At 43.2% G+C, this 21,980-nt stretch overlaps 1 protein-coding gene across 2 annotated transcripts in view; it reads left to right on the top strand.

Annotated features, from left to right (window-relative positions):
* Positions 1-3,925: 3,925 nt before the first annotated feature.
* Positions 3,926-21,980, top strand: part of PRIMA1 (proline rich membrane anchor 1) — a 47,912-nt gene continuing 29,857 nt past the window's right edge. For both annotated transcript variants that reach the window (XM_042871521.1, XM_042871530.1), the window contains exons 1-2: positions 3,926-4,038; positions 9,807-9,957. In XM_042871521.1, coding sequence (XP_042727455.1) covers positions 3,946-4,038; positions 9,807-9,957 — 244 coding nt within the window. In that variant the 5' untranslated portion in view covers positions 3,926-3,945. The remainder of the gene's footprint in view (positions 4,039-9,806; positions 9,958-21,980) is intronic.

The following is a 21,980-nucleotide window of genomic DNA, read 5'->3' as shown; positions in this document are numbered from 1 at the left end:
AAACTAGAGGGCTTCTAATGACTATGTTTTTTTCCTGCATTCCTTAAAATAACTGAGATCATTAGGAACAATCCCCTCTGCTCCCAAAAAGTTGATGGCGGTGCCTGGAGAACTGTGAATCCCTCCACTGTTTTCACACTTGTGACCTTTCTTAATATGTCAACTCCTAAAAACTTTTCAGTCGGTGTGGATTTCTATTTTGAGACTTCAAATCCACAAGCAACACATTTGTTTTCCACTGCTAAAAGCACTGCTTTAGATATACCCAGCGATAAAAATTTTCTTAAAAGGAATAGAAACAAAAACATTTTTATTATGATATAGCATTCAAAGTATATTGATGCTGTGCATTTAGTGTCCTGTTCATGGTATTCAAGACTCAAAACTAAGAATTAGTCAGAGAGAGACAGTGCTTTCAGGTAGCAGGAGGCTTTGAGATACCAGTGCTGAGATGTTTTCTGATTATGTTCTTGCTAGTGTTTCCCCAGGTCTGAAACTCTTCTTGAGTGCATTGATTTGCATCCAGAAATGTCATTAGCAAACAAAACAAAATTAAAACATAAAAGAATTCTTCTCAGCCTGACTGATCACAAAGCCCTGTCTTGAGAAGTGGTCACCTTCACTTCTTCTGCCTCTGGCTCCAGCAAAAATCCATCCCAATGTGTCTGAAGGCATAGGAACAAGTCCTACCAGAACTCAGATAGGCAAATGTCTGTTGACTTTGATGAAGTTTTGATGAGTCAAAAGAGCCTTGTCCTGTGCCCTCTGAACACATGAATACACGTTATAAACTGAATCTGTACTGACAAAATAAACAGCCTCTTAGAGTCAATTATAACCATTACGGCTACTTAGATGAAAGGAGTGCTATAATGTGTTTGTACAGCTAATCAGTGTTGCAGCCCTTACTAATGTTTCCTGAGTAGCTACCATATTGCAGTGCTAATCATGATTGTTCTGATGATCAGGAGTTGTTCTTAAAAAAAAAATAATAATAATAAAGCAAACAGGAGAAATACTTTGTTCTAATAATCAAACCAAAGCTGAAAGGACAAAGCATAATGGCAATCATAGTGCCAACTGTTAATGTTTTCCTGAATTTATTGAGAGATTGCTTGAATCTGTCTGTATGGTCTTTTTGCCTGAAAACAAAATAATATATTTCAAACAGCTGAAATCTGCATTTTGAGCCATGACTCTTATAAGGTACTTTTCATCTCTTAGACCTGTGCTGATCCCACCAGCAAAGACCTGGCTTTGTTCTTGGTTTCTGTGCTCTGCACATCCATCTTCCTTGGAAGATAGCATCCCATTCCTGGCTTAGCCAGCAAACACACCACTGCCTCCATCCAGCTGGATTTGGACATGCTGCTAAGGCAGACAGGAAACCTGGTGTAGATAATGCTAAAAATGTGTTCAAGGTATCAGCAGTCATGGCTAGCAGTAGGATCACAACACAAGAAATGCAGGTTTTGGCTCTGAGTTTGTACCCACAGCCAATAACCATCTCCACACTAGAGCAGTGTGGCTGCTGCAGGCCAGTCACCATATTTTTCCTTGCACCACACCCAGTGACACAAAACACTTGTTTATTAAGGAAAACATATTTCAAGCCTGTTGTTGATCCAAAGCCTGCAGTCTTACAAGCACTATGTCATTTATATTCCTTCTAAGTGGGAAAAATTCCTGGATGGTATTTTTTCTCCATAGAAACTACAGAAAGGAACTAAATGAAATTAATAAAAAGCACTAGTACGAGTGAGCAAGAACAAGGCACATACTCAGCTCTTTCTTCAGGCATCCAGTCTAATGGGAAATACGCCATGTGGTGATTGCATGATGGGAGCCAAAGCTTGAACTTCACCTAAAGCAGACCAATAGTTCTGATTAAAGAGCTGTTAACTGCTAGCACAAAGGGGAAAGATGCTGAGTACCTGGGCCAGAAATTTTTTGTGCAGGAACAACCTCTGTGGCAACATCCACTTCTGTGCAAATGAGGGCAGAGCACGGCCCCACGTCCTCAGTCCCCAGAGCTGTCTGTGGGCAGAAGGAACACTTAGGGATGGGCACTTGGGCAATTGCTAATGGCAGGAAAATCCACAGTTCTCTGACATTAAGGCATTGTAAACACTGAAAGAAAAGAAATCTGTGTTGTGTTTTTTTTTTTTGGCATACAACGCCTAAAGCCTTATCTCTCATTCTGTCAAGAACCAAGGAGTATGTATACAGATGGTGCAATTTATTATGTTCTGTACTGTGACCAAGTGCTGAAATACCTTCAGGAAATCACCAGAAAGCCTGAAAAGCTTTGCTGCCTCTTGTGACTCCAGCTCAGTAAGACTATAATTGAATGAGCACAGTATATTAAGCACTCCATGTTACACAGTAGACTTACAGAAAAAGGATGCCATCTTTTTTCAGAATCATTACAGAAAACATATTTGCCGCACAGTTACTGCATGCACCCAATATCATGATGTCAGTCTGGCCATACTTGGCCCTTACAAACATATGAGAAGGGGATTTTCAAATAACTGGCCAGCCACGATGGACTGAGTTCAAGTCAGGTATCACTCTGTTGAATTTCATTGTGTTTCTGTCATTTGTAGGATGTTGCTGAGCCCTGGCATTGAAACCGGTGTCTTTTGGGATTGAAATGAATGGGGATTTGCTGGCATGGAGAGACTTTTACCCATATATTAGCATATTTTCATTCTTGCTTTACTGAGCAGATTTTAATGAAATAGTTTATGAAACTCTGACCAGTGGGTGCAAGAAATAGAGGGGAAAAAATAAAGTCCAAATCCTAAAGCCCATTCATCTCCAAGTATGAAACATAAACCTTGAGCTCAACACTTTATTTGAGCCCACTTGTTTTAGCTCATCGCACCGAAAACAGGACTGTGCCACCAACCCAACAGCAGACATTTATGAACATCTTGGTGCACGCCAAGCCCAACCAGCTGCCACAGCCATCAATCATTGAGGTTTTAATTGCTTCAGTGCAAGCAAAACCTTCTTCATCTTTGATTATGTGGCCTGCTTCCTCCCTGCAGAGCCATGATATCGGGGGGCTCCTTACCCACATCCTCACAAGCGCTGTTATTTCCGCGCGCTGCATTATCGGATAGAAACACCAGCACTGGAAAGCGTCCTCCTTGTGACATCCCACGGACACCAAGCTGGGGACACCAAGCTGACAACAGGACAATCCCTAGCATCGCTCTAGGACAATAAAGAAATAAAATGAGAAATAAAGAAAAAAAGAAAAGAAAAAAAAAACATATGATAATTATTTAATTTTTTTTTTATTAAAAGAAAGAGAGAGGAAAATAAATAGATTAAAAAACCCCACCACACACGGGTGCAGCTGCGTCCGTGGCAGCCCGCGTGCATCCGCTCGCAGACCCGCGGAGCCGCGCGAAGCGGAGCCCGGCCGCCGACGGGAGGAGCGCTGGCGCGGAACGGCGCGGCAGGCGCCAGGCGCACAGGGACCGTTCCGTGGGATTGAAAAATCGCTGCAGCAGCAGCGCCGACGGGCAGGGGGTCGGTGCCATCCCCGCGCCGCGCCGCTCCCCCGCCTCTCTCCGCCGTCTCCGGCCCCTCCGCCATGCAAACTTTTTCCTCCCAAGCGGCGGCCACGGAGCGCCCCGGTGGGGGGAGCGGAGGGGCGGGCACGGAACGGCGGGCGGGGCGGGCGGAGGCCGGGGGGAGCCGCGTCGGGCAGGGCGCCGGGCTTTCCCGACCACCCCTTCCTCTCCCCACCCGCCCACCTCCTGCCTCCCTCCCTCCTTTCCTCCCTCCCTCTTTCCCTCCCTCTCCTCCAGAATTAAAGTTGGGACAGTCGCGCTCCGGGGATGGGTGCGAGCCAACGCCTGTGCCGCCGGCTCGCTCTGCTCCGTCCCCAGAACGCCCGGAGCCCGCGCCTCCGCCCGCCCAGGAGGGATGCTGCTCCGGGAGCTGCTGGGACTGCTCCGCTGCTGCTGGCCCTCCCTGCTGCTGCACTGTGCCCTCCACCCGCTCTGGGGCTCCGTCCAGGTAGGGCCTCGCTCAGGGGGCCGGGTGCGATGGGCAGAGTTCCGGGCGGCGCCGCGGAGGCTGCGGGCGACGGTCCCCGGGCTGGGGAATCCGCGGTTCTGCTGGGCACGGCACGGCTCGGGCTGCGGGACCGAGCGGGTGAGGGAGCTGCTGGGCCCGCCTCGAGCCCCGGGAGCGCCCAACTTGCTGCGGCCGGAGCGAGGCGGAGAGGAGTTTCTTGAGCGAGAGCGTTTCGGTGGCGACATGCACGGAAGATGCGGTGCTCCGGCGGGCTTATTTTTGGGAGTGTTCCGCCGTGACATTTTGGTGTTGGTTGCGATCTGAAGGCTGTTTGCTTAAACCTCAAAACGGGGTTTTCCAACTCCTCGCCGGGTGTCGGTGGGTGACCTTGGTGGTGGTGTGGGGTGAGCTGGAAGGTGCCCAATGAACAGGAGTGTGTTGGGAGGGAGAGTGCCCGTCCAGCTTGGGGAGGGGAGCAGCGGCACAGCTTGACTCAAATGCGTCACTTGGGTATTTTAAAGTTTATTTATAATATATGTCTTCAGCCGAGTGACTGATGAGGCAGCTGAGTGCTGTTCAAGAACAGCACAATTGCAGTTTCTTGGAGAAAACACGGTGGAGACTCCGCATCTTTCACTCCTTGTTCTAAACTTAGTGACTCCCAAGAGATTAAACAGAGATGTTTCAGCATCTCGTGTCTGCCTGTGAGTGACAAAGAAGATCAGTGCATCTTACAGATTAAAATGAGCAGAAACGGCAAAACCAACATCTTTCAAACTAATTCCTTCATCATAAAAATCTCAGCCAGCACTACCCTGCTGCTGTCCTGCTCAGGTGTGCAGATGCTGGCTGTAAGGCAAAGCTGTAGGGAAATGCAATTGTGCGAGAAGAGATGCCTCCCAAAATCCCTCTCCTGTAATCAGTCTATCAGTCAAGCAGACAAAAAATAAATAAATAAAATATCTTGCATAAACATCTTAATGGTAAACTGCTTAAGTGACCTAGGGCAATCTTTCAATAGTAGTTACATTTATAACAATTGAAACAGTCTCTGAGAACTGCAAAAACCAAGGGCTCCAGACTTCCCTTGCAAAGCTTTGTTGTCACATTCTTCATCTGTGTTTGTGCTATTGCCTGCTGCTCTGTGTAAGGGCAGTCAATAAGACTTTTGCTTTTTGCCCATGCAACCCAGGACACCCTGGCAGGTACCAGAGGGAAGGATGGTGCAGAATGCTCACCAATGCGCCAACATGCTGGGATTGGAGCTCACTCCTCTTTGAATCTCTCCCATGGCTCCCTTCTCCATGTCGAGTTGTAACCATTGCTCATATCATCAAAGTCTTCCTCTGAGGATGACTGATCCAGGGGTCCCATTGTATCCCTACTCTATCTACAGCAGCCATTGCAGTTTCTCACTTCTCCCAGCCCTTCTCTACCTATTAGCAATGCTCTGACCTGTGTGTGGCATGGCCTCCTTCACCACATCTTGGTGCTGCTTCCTTGAGCCTTGCCTTGAGGCACTTAATGAAATCAGTCAGATACAAATCAGAGTAGCAGCATTATTCAAATACTTATGTATGCATATATATGTTTTTCTTAGCCTAATAGCCAACACAACAGGAAGGAAGGCATGATTATGTCTGAAGTTTTTGACATAATTTAAAAAGTGTATCAGTACATGCAGTGATAAATGGTAGTGTCACGTCTTTTCTGGTTTTATAAACATAGATTTGGATTAACTGTGATGTGAATTATGCAGAGCCGCTCTGGGATTTACATGGCGTTGTTGAGATCTCATCTCTGTAGACTGGTTCCAAGAGGCAAAGCTCTCACCAACTCAGCAGGATCTTAGAGGTCTCAGTGGCACTTCTCTTATCAAGCTTTCCTCCCTTTGCCTGGTTTGCAGTCACCAGAGGGCCATGGTCAGGAGACTGTACCGATCCACTCTTTCCATCCCACTCTAGAGCATGTCCATGGACTGCTGCAGCCCTGCAGGACTCTACTGGAGTACTGAGCTCCTCTGGCCACACAGATTGGTTTTCTCATCCTGCACAAAGCAGAACCGTGCCTACTGCTTCTGCATAAAGTCTTGGATTAAGCAGAAATGTGACAGATATGGACCTTTACTGAGAAACTTCAAAAAGAAACCAATGTTTTCCGCTTTTTGCTTGCTTTTCCCTGGGCATTTGTGGATCAGATTTTCATTGCCATGAATATTTAAAAACATTTGCCTTTTTGCAAAGCATATTCATATCAAAGGTACACAAGCTCTCTCCTTATTTTCAGAGCAGGAAAAAAAATTGTACCCCCTTGAAGGCCAGGCAGCACATGCACCCAAGCTGACAAATGGCCAGACAAGCAGCCAGGTGCCAAGGAGACATGTCCATAGTGCTTATAGCACCAGGGCTGGAGAGCGTGGCAAGAGAGCAGGGAGTGTGCCCAGGGTCCAGAACCAACCCCTCTTCAGGGCTCTCAGTGGGCACTTACTAGCAGGGCAGGCCAGAGTGGGATGGGGTTCTCTCAGCAGATCTGTTTTTCTCCTGCCAGCTCCTGTAAAAGCAGCTTACCTTGAATTACAGACAAAAAGAAATGGAGTAATTTATTTCATCGTCCTCCAGGAGGATGAAATTTTTCCCCAAAGCATATTTCCCAGTGATTTGTTGTGCTTATGTTTACAAGATATAAGTAATATTCTTCATTCCTTTCATAAGAAGGCTAATAGACATCAATACCATGGGTTGTTTTTTTTCTTGAAAACAAGCCAAATGTCTTGCTGCCATTAGTTAATCTTCTTGCAGCAATCCTTGACCATTTCTCTGCTCCTCAAGGCTACAGCCTCAATTTATGTCTTTCCTTTTCCTGATGGATTTCAGCTAACTTACAATATCCTTGTTCTTTACCAACCCTTGAAGGCAAAATCTATGTTCCTGTAGATATCTTCCGTCAACTGGACATTGGATCAAGTGAAAAGAGAAGAGAACCAAATAAGTGTCAAAGCCAATGCTCTCAAAATTCAGTTCTTTCCCAAGCATTCAGAATCACTGTGAGGAATCTCAGTATATGATTCAGAGTGAGATATGTGGAGATATGTGGATATTTCTTTTTTTCAGAAATGATATCAGAAAAGTATACAGAGAGCAGTTGGACATTCATAGGGTTAATCTTGTCTGCAAAGTAATTGAGAAAAATACACACTAGTTTCTGAGGACACTCTATTATCAGTCTAAGGTAGAAAAGCCTCCAGGGATTTAAAAGCAATCAATAGTCTAAAAAAAGATCGAGCAAGTCTTTTGGTTCTGGTTGATATTAAGTTAGAGCAATAATTCAGTGTATCATACCACACCAGCACTATGTTCAGACTCATATACACAAAGCTACTTCTGGTCTGCATATGAGGCTGGCTCCAAGACTGCTGAATGGTATTCTACCCTGGCTCTGTTTTCTCCCACTTTACTGGCTCCCGCAAGACTGTAGGGAGCCATAGGGTTTATCAATCAGAGAATCAAGAAGGGAGTGATCATTAAAGCTGGGGGTTGATATTGCTGCCTGATCAGCAGTTGATGCTGGCAGAGTAATGCTGCCCCACCTGCTGTGTGAGTGGTGCAGGTGCTGCCCCATGGGTCCCACCTCAGAGTGCCCCGTCTGCCTTTCCTCTGGGTAAGCTGCTGGCACCCTGGCCCAGTGCACAGACAGCCCCATGGGAGCCAAAGTGGTACAGAGGGAATATTCTGCTGCCTGAGATCACTTATGATGTTAAAAATAAATGCACCTACTTAGCAGACAGATTTATTACCAGCTCTGAGGGATTATGAAGCCAAGTCACTTTGATTCATTAGAGTGTTCAGAGAGTTTGTGTAAGTTCCTGGAAGCTGTCTGGGATGGTCTCTAACCAGCCTCGTACTGTTACCTGGCTGTGAAGGGAAAGTTGGAAAGCACTCGTGCTCAATTTGTCTCTCCCTATGTTTGGTAATAGATGTTGACGTGCTGTTTAAACAACTGATCCTCCTGACTTGTGCCTCAGCTACGCATAGCTCTTTCTATTCTTTTCTTCCCTCTCTGTAACATTTAATCAACAAAGACCTACCTCTATTTCCCTGAGGCCAGAGCAATGCATCTTTCTGCATTTAGAAACCTCCTACACATGTGAACATGTCCTTGGTGCAGTGATGTTGTTTTAATTGCCCATCTCTCTTTTTTTTTTTTTTTTTTCCAGAAATACATGCAGGGCCTGTGTGCTTCCTGCAGTGGAGAGTAGATGGGCTCTGTCCCAAAGCTGTCTGAGAAAGGGAGGCGAAGCCTGGGTGGGAGGGAGTAGAAGGCAAGCTGGGGAGGGAAGGGGGGTTGGAAGGAGATAATTGCTAAAGGTCCCTTCCAACCCAAATTGTTATGTGGTTCTGTGAGCCCCAAGTGACCGTGGAGACAGGCAACAGGGCAGAAGGGGCTATCTGAAACAGGCCAGAGAGGCTGGAGTGAGACATTCCCTGCACGATGACCATCATGCCATGGAAGAGAGCTGAGTAAGGAGGATGATATTAGGGAAGAACTATTAGGATTATAACCCTCCCAAGACCAAGTTTACAAGGCAACAGCTGAATGTTCCTGTGATTTTCTTTAGCTTCAGTGAGTATCCCATATTTCAGGTTGCCCAAGGAGATTGTGGATTCCTCATCCCTAGAGGCATTCAAGACCAGGCTGGATGTAGCTCTGGACAGCCTGGTCTTCTGGTTGGTGACCTTGCACGTAGCAGGGGGGGGTTGAAACTTGATGATCATTGTGGTCCTTTTTAACTCAGTCCATTCTATGATTCTATGATTTTCCATTTCAGATCGAAGCCTTTCAAAAAAAGGTTAACTTAGAGACCGCTGAGGGCTTTCCCCCTGAGTCTTAGGCTCCTCCAGTATTGCACAGATTCCCTTTTCATTATGAACATACTCCTTTTCATTAACACTACATTAGGAATTTTACAGTTACTGAATATCTTTATTTACATGTTCCTAGACATATAAATATTATTTCTGGTAAGAAAAATATGTATTAACATGTTCTTTGTCATGACTAGATTACAGTGCTGAATGTATGCATTCTGGCTAAATCATTGGCCAGTGCCAAGCCATGCCTACATGCCTTCAGCAGTGGTTACACTTGGGTTCTGCAGCATCTCCTCTTCAGCTTCATTGATCACCAGCAGGAAGCTGCAAGGCAGAGGCTGGGGCATTTCCATTTTGACCAGGTCTTCTATGCAGTCTGCAGATGAGTAGGTGGGGCTGCACCTCGCCATGGTGGGAAGTGAAACATGTCTCCAAACATGAAAGGGAAGCTGGCAAAACAGGAGAGATCTCTGGCTCTTGGTTCTGCCATGAGGAAAACGAGAATAATCCTTATCCTAAATGTCTTGCAATCTTTATTAGCTCTCTTTGGCTTGCAGCAACAACCCTGTGAATAATGCATGCTATTAGACGGCTTTCCTAAGGAAAGAAGGCTTACGCAACCACTGTCTGCCACTACCCGCCTGCACTCTACCCCATAATAATGCAGAAACCAGCCAGCCACAGTCAGAAGTATCTTGAAGATACTATGTTAAGTAGAACATAAAGCTGAGACATCATAAGAAAGCGACCTTGTGTCCTCAGTGACGAACAGCAGTAGCAGGAACTCAGTTCTCTCCAGGGGCTGAGGTGCCCATTGGGAACTCAAGTTCAAGCAGCATGCTCATGGAAAATCAGTTTTCCCTTTTTCTACTGCTCGTGCCATGACTTGTTTCTCCACAGATCACTCAGGGTGAACCCCAGAAGTCATGCTCCAAGCCTGTAGCAGATGAAATCCCGGAGAGCTGCCAGCAGGTCTGCCAATGCAGGCCTCCACCACCGCCACCACCACCTCCTCCACCCCCGCCGCCCCCCAGGCTGCTGGTGGTGCCAGGTAAGTGGGCAGAGGGACAGGGATGCCTGGGCAGATGGGAGAGGGAAGAATGTGGAAGAGGGCACAGCGAGCCCATCCGTCATTTTCCACTTAGCTAATGCATGAAAAAATGTTCTCAGTGGAGATGGAGATCTGGTTGCTGATCAATGAATGATACTTGGCTTTTGGAGGAAAGCCAGAGAAATTCCCTCCTTTTATTGTATTATATGTGATTCCCTGGCTTTAAATGGTTCACTAATGTCCTAGCCCTGACAAATTCTTTCCTACGCAGACTAAGCACTGTACTTCTCCTGGATTTACATCACCTCATGTTTCATCACATATGCAGCCTGGAGGTCCGAGACCCATTAATTTACAAACAGGCAAAAATTCCAACATACTGTCCACCAATTTGGGTGGAAAGGGTGGCATGCACAAGTTCCCAAGCAGTGAGCTGACCCTCTGGCACTGCCTGTGTTGACTCAGTGCCAGGGCATGGTCTGAGCCCTGCGCAGACACCTTTAGGTGCTTGCTATGTCAGCAGAACTCCTTAGCACTGTGATATTTTTGCATATTTGTCTCTCCCTGAAAGGCTGTCTATTAATTCTTCTCCCCACTTAGATAAAGTCCCTTGGGAACAGTGTTGCAAAGTATATCTATTATCCTTCTCAGCACTTCCCCTGAGGGAAAAGAAATCATTAGCAGCATCATTTGACTGTCTCTATCATCTCCATCCTCAGATGTGTGCAAGACATGAGGAAGGCTCGCACATAGTTTTCAGCCTGGCAGAGAACAGGCAGAATTTTGCAGTTTTCTGCCAGCAGCAAGCTTCGTATCTGTGCCAGGCTGCAGAAATGTAAGGCGAAGGCAGAAAAAAAGCAGTAATTTGAAACATTTGGGAAAGGAAAAACAAAGACAGCTTGAAAAGCAGAGATGAATGTTTTTAATAGCAGGAGAAATCTCCTTCAGTTTACAGAAAAAAATGTTGTGGACAGTAATAGTGAAAATTGCCTTTATCTTTGTCTTATAGTCAGAAAATAATGTGTTTTATCACTGTTTTCTTGCACCTGGGCTACTCATTGCCCCGAGGACACCACTCTTACCCATATGCAGATCAGTGTCAGCATTGGTCCTGGGCACAGTGCTCAGTGGGAGGAGGTCTCTGCTCTGCTCTGCCTGGGAGGTAGCTGCTTTGCATGTATAGGAACTATCTGCTGTGAGTGGGAAGGAAATCATCCCAGAAAAAAAATCAGTCTGTCACATGCTGTAAAAAGAGGAAACAGAAATCAAACAGGCCTGCGACTGGGATAGCCTCATGCTTACTCAGGCTGGATTGCCAGGTGCTAGCCCAGCTCTAAAAATGAGCTATATAAATCCAGATGACTAATATTTAAACAAGCTCTTTCATTTCAAATGCAATAAAAAAAAAAAAGATAATGCATTCCTTTCACCAGTGAGCTTCAGAATAGCAATCAAGTGCCTCATCTTGAAAGAGGCTTTAATTGTTATCGGCTGTCTAGGCGCTGTGATTTAGCTCATGTGTACAGCAAATCCCATTCTTGTGAGGATGAGTGAGCCTTGTGGTTAAATATTGATGTTATGGACACCACTTTTAAGCAGCATTCAGATAAAGCAGTAAAGGGACAAGACAAACCATTAAGTACTTGATGCTAGGTTTGCACTCTGCATTCTTTCAGTAATTCAGGTATTGAAAAGGCCTCAGAAAGATGAAGCAGTGGCCCAGGAGCCACAAGTCTGTTACTTTGTAAAAGTACAATGTCTGCACCCTGAGGTAGTTTGAGAAGATGCTGCCATTGCCCTTAGAGCTTTGTCAGCCACAAAAGGCTGCAGTATCCTAGGCACAGCCCTTAGCTGCTATTTTTTTCAATTTCACTGAAAGTTGTTGGAGGTTTATATCATCTCTACATGTCGTGGTGTGAGTCTAATGGTGAAAGCCAGTAAGTATGTATCTCTCGCCCGTCCCCTTACTACACACATTGACAGCCATCTCTGCTTGTTCTGGCTGGTCTCCACCTGTTGTGCTGAAAAGCACAGAGCACTCTTTCTGTATTCTCCATCAATCCCACTTCAGCAAACACTACTGAGATGTACAGGACAACACTGTATGTGAGCAGCTGAATCCATCCCTCAAAGGATTTTGCTGCGCTTGAGAAAAAATCAGGACTTTTGGGAACAATTACATTGCATTTAGTATATCTTTTTAGACATTTCAATATTGACTGGTCCATCCAGTGACAAGTTATCAACTCTGCCTCCTCCAGATATATTTATACAAAATTTGTTAAATATGAATTCCAGAATTCATGTATAGTTGCTGATAAATTCTGTGTTTATTCTGATGTATAGTAAGCTAATTCCTTCCACAGAAAATAAACAGAATCGGATGTAACTCAGCAGTCAGTCTAAATAAATGAGAAGTGGCAGAAACATCAGCTTACTTGTGTGAAATGTATGAGTTGGGTTTCGTTGCGCTCTGAGGAGACATATCACTCATGTAGCAATATGAGTATGGGAAATTAAATTAGATCATTTGGTCCATATATTTCCCAGCATGGATAACTGAATTACAGACTGGTGAATTCAGATAATGACTCTGCCACCCAGACTGCAGGTCCCAGGAAAGAAAACACAAACTGTTTTTGTCTTCTCTCAACCTCAATCAGGGGCTTCCTTTTCCTATGTTTCTAACTGCTTCATACAAGCCACTGACATCTCTGATGTCCCTTCCAAACCCTGTTCTTGCTTTCACTGTACCTGCACTGCAGCTCCCATGGGCATTCCCCATGCCCTGCAGCAGCTTATCCATGTTAAGCAAAAGAATCCTGGTCTGCTGCAGTGAATACTTCTGCTTTATAGTACTTGACTGAAGGCTGAGATTGGCCACACTTGTCTCTGTGGATGCTGGTTCTTTCAGTACCACTAGGCTTGGGTTTGGTATCTCTTTCCATACACTGGGACACATGGGTCTTCACCACAAGTCTTTAACTTTTGAGTTTCCTATGTTTCATCCCAGGTGCTGTTTATTGTGTCCCACTGAGATACTACTGCTTTGTTCAGTATATACAAGTGTTTCTTCCTGAGAGTTTTCAAGCTGAGGAGCCCTAGCCTGTATTAGAAGTAGCTAGGATGCTGGAGGCTTTGCGAAAAAAGTGAGGACTATTGGAGAGTTGAGCCAATTACAGTTCCTCCAAGCAGTCTGACATCCTTATGTTTCTGCAGTCTTTCTCCTTATGCAAGTAGCAGCCTGCTCTTTAACCCATATCCAAGTGAAGGAAAAGCTCATGGGGCTGTGAGGAGCCTAAGGACAACCAAGATTCTCAGAACCTGGCTTTTAATTAACTGTTTCTTATTTCTCCTCATCTGCTTTCTTCCTGGTTCCTGGCTTTCAGCCAAGGCTAAGGCGAGGTGGATGGAGTACTTGTTTAGGCAGAATTTCTAACCCAGCTTCACAGACCCATGAGGTGAAGCTAGTTCAAATGAAGTTGACCCTTCAAAATCTAAAACATTGCAGATGTCAACCTTTAAATACTTTGTGAGCACGCGGGATTCTCCAGGGCCAATGCAAAGAAGAAAGGACTTCATTTGAAAGTAGAAGCCAGACTTTCAAAGGAAGAGAGGATTGACGGTAGACATCCAAGCAGAGACAAATACTGCAGTCGGTATAAGTTTTAGACTGTGTAAGTTTTGAGGAAAGAAACATTTCAGAAGTGATTTGTTAAAAATGAACCAAGGAAGGGAAAAGAAGTCCAGCACAAACACCACACTTGTTGGTTGGCAACATTTGCTGTGTCTGCCCATCTCCTTCTCTGGGTGGAGGCATCCGTGGTACTGCCATCTCCTCCTTGGGTGATAGGAATACCAGACCAAATATTGCTGCAGTTGAAATTTAGTGTAGGAAATGTGAGTAGAACTAGCACAACCAAATCTGGATATGAACCAGCCTTTGACTCGCTGGACGTACAAATACATACACAGATCCTGAACTCAGTGAAAGTCCTAAGCTCTCAATTGAGATAAAGCATAATCAAGCTGCACTGCAAAGCCAAAGTGAATTATATCATTGCAGAGGACTCTAATCTCCAGGCTGTAACTGTACAATTTAGTTTTTCAAGGTGAGATATTTCATCTTGAAGATAATGCATCTAATTAATTAATTATTTGGACTGTTAAAAATGCCAAAACAAAAATGACCGACTGTAGTCAGAAAGCAACCTTCTGGCAACTATACAAGCAGAAATGTACAGCTTAATTTCAAAAAATGTGCAGTGTCCCTTCAGGGCAAGTGGGAAAGCCAAAGACATTTGGATCTTTAAGGGACAGATGATCGCAATGTGTGTAATGGGGAGAAATCTGGAGGACAGGAACACTCTGGAACTTCTCAAACTTTGAGTAGGTTTTAAAGCAACTAGTCTTGAAAGATTTCACTTGCTGACCACTAGCAACGTGGCCTTTCACAGCAGGAACTTCTTATAAAAATGAAAATCATATGCTACTGGGACATAATAAATGGAATAAGAAATGGCTTTACCTTAGGCTTTTCTATGATCTAAGATTCTAAATTTTGGTGATGGAATGGGCAGAGTGGCCCACTGTGGGTCAAAAAAATGACTTTAAACCTCAAACTAAGCACTCTCTTCAAATGAGTGTTCAAAAAGGGTAGCATAGTCCTGGTTCTCACTACATCGCTTCTTATACTACATGAGCAGACACAGACAGGGTTGCCTATGCAATGCTGAAAGGACCTCTGGCTTTGTCAGACATCTGTGATTGTCCTCTAGGAGTTGAGGGGAAGTCATGATTGCAAAAGTTTCATTGAAATCCTTCTGGAGGCCATGTCATGGCTTAAAACATGAGGTGCCAAAGAATTTGCTCAGGTATTTGGGTGCAACTCTTGCATCCCAGAGAGCTCTGACTCGAGGTTTCCTTCTGTGTAAACCTTTTGTCTCAGGAGTGCTTTGCACTTTTGCAGAGAGCAGCTGTAAATATAATTGTGGCCAAAGAATTTTGTTTTCCTTACAGGAGAAAGATGCTTTCTTCTATAATTCATACAACATATATATTAGCAAAACTGAGCAATAATGGAAGAAAACTACAGTAACACCAAAAGTAGAGAGGTGTACAGACTCCTACATCAAAAAAATTGAAGCAATGATAGCTACTATGAGAGAACATTCTTCTAGTATTGGTCTAGATTGTGATTTTAAAATGCAAGCAGGATGCTGAAACAGGAAAGCCCTTTCAGTTTTGGTAACACAGCTGTTACACTGTGAATTACACTCCTGTGTGAGAGCTTTGCTTATAATTTACAGTGCAAAACCAAATTCAATTCTTGTCTTCTCCCAGATACACTTTCAGTTTTCTGAAGGGTTGTGATTCTAAGAACTTGCGGTAGGATTTTGAGGCTTTCAAATCTAAATTGACATCCAGTCATGCAACCTGAAGACACAGATGATGGCACATGTCAACTCAAGTCCAGGTTCACATCATCTTGACTTCACATTGCAGACTCTGCCTTCCCAAGAAGTGCAAACAAGTGCAAGAAGCGAGAACAAAATGATTAAGCTACTAAGGTGGAATTTAGTAGAATTCACACACCTAAACCAGAAATATTGAGGTTTAACACTGTAAGCAACTCAGTACCACATAGCTATTTGCTCACTCCCTGCTCCCAATGGGATGTGAGAGAGAACTGAGGGGAAAAGGAAGGAAAAAAAAAAAACAATAGTAAAAATAATTATATTTATATACATATTTACAAAATAAGTCATGCACGATGCAGTTGCTTACCACTTGCTGACCAGTGCCAAGCCAGTTTGTCCCCTCAGTTTTATAGTTGATGCCATAAGGTATGAAATATTCCTTTGGCCAGTTTAGGTCAGCTGTGCTAGTTCTGTCCTCTCCCAGCTTCATATGTCTTGCCCTCAGCCCCTTGCTGGCAGGACAGTATGAGAAGCCAAAATGTCCTTGGCTCCGTGCAGCACTGCTCAGCAACAACTAAAACATCAGTGTGTCATCAACCTTATTCTTTTCCCAAAGCCAAAACATAATATCATACCACATACTGTGGAGAAAATCAATTCTGTCACAGCTGAAACCAGAACACCTGCTTAGCAGTGCAGGTATTGGTAATTAAAATACCGAAGACACAAAGATTTCAGAATCGTGGTATCTTTTTGCCTGTAGCTCAGTTATTTCTAGTGTAAAAATAAAGATAAAATAAAATAAATATAAAATAATAAAATAAAAGTCAGAAGTTGTATCTGAGTCAAAATGAGAAAAACTTTCAGGGTGAGCAAATTTCTTAAGCAGCACTGAAATATGATGTTTGAAATAGCATATATCCCAGATGCCCAGACTAAGTCTGAAGTGACTAGAAAGCAGATAAGACTGGAAGAGTCATGCTAATAATTGATAGAATTCTGCTGTTAATTGTGTACATAACATCTCATATTGGGCTGTTGTAAACTCTCTGTATCTCTTTATAAAATACTGGTTGGATCACACTGCTGTTTCTAGCTTCCGTTGCCTTCCCAACTCAGAGTTTTTTCACCACAATAAATTCTGAAATGTTTTGTCAAGGCTAATTTTTATTTAGGCAAGTGATGAATCTTCCTGCTGCTCTGAGACCTTGCAGATTTGTTTTGAATTTTTCATGCAGTAATAAATCCATGTTATGGAAAAATCCACTCTCTCGAAAACGTACTCGTTCATACATTTTCCAGTATTTAAAACTAAAAGCTTCAGGCCAGATTTTGCAGTGCAGAAATCAGCGAGAGTTCTGTTATCTATAAGTTAGAAGCATTGTCTAATTTAGAAACAAGAAGCAGCAGATATTAAACTCATTCTGCAGAAGAGCAATCCCTTCTGCTTTGAGATGTGTACTCCAAAAGCCTGATTTTATTTTATTTTTTAAGCAAAAGGACTTGGCAAAACTGACGATGTTAATTCCTTGTGCGGATGGCAGCCCATTTGTACATGACTACCATTTCATTGATTAAGAAGATAACAAATCTTCAGTGAAGTTACTGATGAGTCAGAGGCTGTTGAAATACAAATAATTGTAAGTTCCCATGCCCATGGCAGTCTGGAGTTGTGCCTCATCTTGACAAGCCAGAAGTAAACTCTTAATTGGCACAAGCTGTGCTGGCAGCAAAGGCTAAGCAGCTGACCTTGGTAAAGCAGACCCACAGAAGAGTATGTTCTCATAATGTTTTCGTGCATTATCTTAGTTATCAATTTAGTAAATAAGTGTTGTGCTGCTTATTAAGTCACAACTTATGAATAATTTTTAAGTCAGGATAGCAGATCAAGAAAACAGTGGTCTAAGTGTTTGAGTTCTTATCCCGAATCGAGTACATAGTGTCCATTAATGTAATAAAAATGTCAGTTGATAACTGATACCACTGCCAAAAATTATCATTAATAATTAGGAGATTGTTTAACACTCGCACTAATAAATCATGTTACATATAAACACTAGCAAATTGTGAATACCTAATTGTTATTAAAATGAATCATTTTTTCATTTTGAAGAATGCCTTTTAAACAGGGCTGATATTTCATCAGTTCATTATCCAAAAATATTTTACGCAAAGGTTTGTTCTTTAGTGAATCAAATTGGACTTGTTGAAGGTAGCCAGTGGGACAAATTCTATTGAGTCATCACTGGACATTTTCACTTCCTTCTGGACGCAGGATATAATCTTATTTCACAGCCAGTGTCAGAGGAAGTTACTGTCAGTGTAGAAAAGGGGGGGTTTGGTTTAACCCTCAGTTTGATTTAGCAACCTGCAGGTGCTTTGTCTTCATTCTTCAGCACCAGCTGCCAAGTTCTACGTGCTTCATTTTGAAGTGATGGTCGATAACATCTCTGCAAGAGTTTGCCTGCTCATGCAGATCTAGATTTCTGTGTGAAGATAGAGGAAAGTGCAGGCAGTGACCAGTAACCAATTTGCTTACATTTGTTACTGTGAGAAAGGCTGTGCCTTGTCTTTTGGCTCTCAGAGAGTTACAAATGTGCTCCATGTGGTCACAAAGGCCTTCCTGTTGGGCATTTGGCATGGTGAAAGGACCAATCTGTTAACAAGCTGTAAATGCAATTTTTACTATTTTGAATTTTACAGATACTGAGTGAGATGATAAATGGAATTTTATCTTACTAAGATTAAGCTTACTTCTGGTTTGGAAAGCACTTTTAGTTCCATTTTGCTCTGATCAAGTAATCAGTTTTAGCTATATTTCCCTTAAGTGAAACGCAAACACACTTTGGATAAGGAATCCAAGTGCACTAGGTGTGGAAATAACTGGTCTCCTCAAAGAAAAATGCTAGGTGATAATTGTAATTATCAATTACAATTTCAGTAATAACCAAGCCACTGAAGTGATAAAAGGAATTAACTGTTATGTCTAATAGGAGGTCTACGCTTATATAAGTGGCGTACACAACAGAAGTATCTGCTACATAGTCAACCAGCTGTTCTCTTAAACTCAGACATATGACTTGCAATGTCTTTCATTTTAAAATGAACTCTTTAAAGCCATCTGTAGTCATAAATCTAAAGTGTACATCAAGTATAGCCACTCTCCATATTGTGTCTGAACACCCTACACACAATCCATTAATTTTCTAGAGATAGATACAAACCAGTGCCTTAGAAACTGCTGCTACTAATACACGAGGGAAATACCCTGAGCATTTCCAAGTCTTCAACAATCTGTGCTAAGAAATTCAGCCTGCAGATGGCTGAAGGTGGTTTTCTATTTGCCTTCCCTGAAGGCATAAATGTTGAGATCGCATCAGTTCCGTTCCAAGCTATAAGGTTTGTCCAATCTTTGCTGTTGTCTGGGAATTCCTGAGCTCTTTAAAAAGACAGTATCTGTGAGATAATATCTTCATAACTGTGGTACTGAATTCTATTTGTATTTTATGGCCTTGGTGTCTTTGATGGCACCACTCAAGTGAATACTGCTTGGCTGAAGAATTTGTGCAGATCTTGTCCTTAATTTGATCTGTACGTGTAGAAGATTACACAAAGAAAATCTATCATTTTCATGTGGGATTGAATCTGCCTGTCCTGAAGTACCTCCTTAATCATTCTCTGGCAAAAGGCTGGTCATCAATGCAGGGGCTTAGACTTTTAAAATCATGTTTCAGCTGTTTGGATTTCAGTGTACAGCATCCCTCCTTTGAAGGTCTGTTCACTGCAGGAACTGAAGGATGAAGACTTCAGGGTGATGTATTGTGATTCCTGCAAAAGAAGTGTCCTGCCTCCCTGCAGGAAACATCAACAAGAGTCCTGAGCACTGCTCTCCCTTCACCTCCAAACTGCTGGTTGGATCTCAGGAACCCATCAAACACTCAGAGCTATCACGTGTGAAACTTCTGTAAACTTTGGATTTGAGATGGATATCAAGCACTGAATATTATTATTTTTACATGTCTGTATGGCTGTTGAGCACTGATGTGGAAGTCTGCTAATACAGTTTCAGGTATCAGAGCACTACAGCAGCAAAGGCAGACTCAGCATGAGGGTTGTTTTCAGGCCTCTTTCCTGAACGTAAGCAGATCACACAGTTTGCTTGGGCAAGCAGGTGTTCACAGGCACTGATTTTCCCTTCTGAAGCATGCTCATGCCTTCTGCACATCACTTGCCACTGGAGAGCTGGGCTATGTGTTTGTGCAATGAAGTGGATGGTACAGCACTTGCTTATGTCTGTGCCTTTCAGCAGTGCCTCTGTTCTAAAGAACTGAGAATCACTGTCTTCAGGTCATGGCTGTGCCATTGTTGTTCTGCCCTAAACCACTGCTTCACTGCTGTTCTTGCTTGAATATGTGAAGAGATCGAGGAAATGCAGCTGGTTGAGGGAAGTATAGTACCTCTAAGGATAAAATTATTTACCCCATTACAGAATTGGAAAAGGAATAACTGTGCAAACATACTATTTATTACTATAACTTGGAACACTACAGAAAACTTAGACTACTGTGCCTGGAGGAGAATCAGAGGATGGGGTAAAGATCTTGAGGAAAAAGAAAAAAAAAAAAATCACTGAACAAGGAAAGAGCTGAGGCTGGGGTCCTTCTTTAGAGGGATTTCTGTTCCCATGGGGTAATACCTCAGAAAAGAGAGGTTGGCTCCTGTATAATAAAATGCAAAAGGTTAAACTGGAGCTTGCATATCTATATTCAGGCACCCAAGTTAAAGTATCTGAGTGCTCAGAACCTGCAGAAATCAGGTCACCTTCTGAAATAAATTTCAGAATACTAATTTAACAAAAAAATGTTCAGGCATTTGTGACCTTTTTCTTGGAGGCAGTAGATACCCACTAATCTGATCAACTCCTGCATTTTAAAAAGCATGCCATACAATACAGGAACATCTGCCTGAATGATGGCTGTTATGCACTAGGACTCCATAAAGGTGTCATCCTGCTCTGTGCTACTCAGCCTGGTGCTGGTTCAGGTCATGGACAGCAGGGAAATAAGATGGTACACACAAGGCTTTCCAGAATAACTGTACTGTTGCAAGGAGACTGCCTTGCAAACCATAGGCTTCAATTCTAATTTGCTTAGGACAGAAACTGATAGTGTGATTTATCAGGCTAAAAACAATTCTGTCCATTCACTGAGGGAGGAGAAACAGCATTTCATCAGGAGACGGCTGGTTAGAAAAACATGTGACAGAGGGCAGTAGCTGACGTGAGTGCCCATTGTAAAGATAAATGCCAGAGCAGAGCGTTAACACAGAAAGTAGCTATGATGTAATCGCCTTAAAAGCTTTTTTTCCACAAGGCCTTTAAATGCAACTGCTTCTCCAGATCATGCTTTAGAAAACAGACTCTTCTTCCACACTCACTAACCCTACTCTCCTCCAAAGGACCTTGGCATCTGAAACCATGTTCAGCTCCTATTTATGGAGACATGCCTCAGTTCTGGTGGGGCTCATCAGAGGTGGGACTGAATAGGATAGCTGGCAGATCTGGTTCTCAGCTTGTTGATTGCTTGGTGCACAGACTTTCACTCCTTAGTCTATTTTTTATTTATTTCTTTTTTTAAACATTCTTCTGATTGCTCTGCACCATTGTATTTCCATAAGCATGTAGGACTCTAACCTGAAGAGCCATTCTTCCACTACAGTGATATTAAAACCAATAGAAGCTTTCTACAGGATTAGCATGAGCCCTTCCTGAATAACCCACTGGATGCCCACAGGTCTGTGCCACACAGAAGTTCTGGGCATGGCATCAGTGTGGGGCAGAGATCTGACTGCTTCCACCATGGAAATGCAGTTATGACTAAATCCAGTGTTTCCATCTGACTCCCAGGGAGGAGTTCAGAGTGTAGGACTGGCCAGGAGTCAAAAGACATTCTGTTTTCTGGCTTTTTCACTAAGCTGTAGCGACTCTGGACAAGCTGCTTCATCTCAATGTGCTTCACTTATGCCTGAGCAACCAGTACATTCATCTCCTATTATTTTTATTTTAGTAAAAATGACAAGCTCATTTTTCAAAAGATTCTTAAATCTGCCAGAAAAAAAAAGCAGGAGAACGTGAGGTCACTGAAGACAGCATAGTACATGAGGCTTTAGTGAAATCTACTAGAAAACTCAAACGAATCCACATTCAATGACCTCTAAAGCTCAGGTATCAAGCACCACACTTGGAAGTCCAGTACAGTTCCTCTCTTTTTCCCTTTTTACATTCACGCTCAGCTTTTATCCACCCAAAGTTACAATCCTACTTGCAATGAGCCACGTACCCCTCTATCACCCATGACCTCCATGAAGCTTCTGCAGAACTGCTCTTTTCTTCCATTTCTTCAAGTCTCATCCTCCAGATCTGAGCACAATACTCACATGATTCTTGTTTCAGATGGAAATTATTTTTAGAAAGGAGGAGAGAACTAAACAAAGAGGTGAACTGAGAGTGCAGAGAAACAGCATCTGCAGTGTGAAAGCTGCAGGGAAGTGAATTTCTCCAGCATTATCCCACACATGTTTTTATTATAGCAGAAGTTCCCACTG

This window comes from Lagopus leucura, unplaced genomic scaffold (assembly GCF_019238085.1).
Source record: "Lagopus leucura isolate 7727_CA_CO unplaced genomic scaffold, USGS_WTPT01 Super-Scaffold_1, whole genome shotgun sequence".
Lineage (NCBI taxonomy): Eukaryota > Metazoa > Chordata > Aves > Galliformes > Phasianidae > Lagopus > Lagopus leucura.
This window is presented reverse-complemented; position numbering and strand designations above follow the sequence as displayed.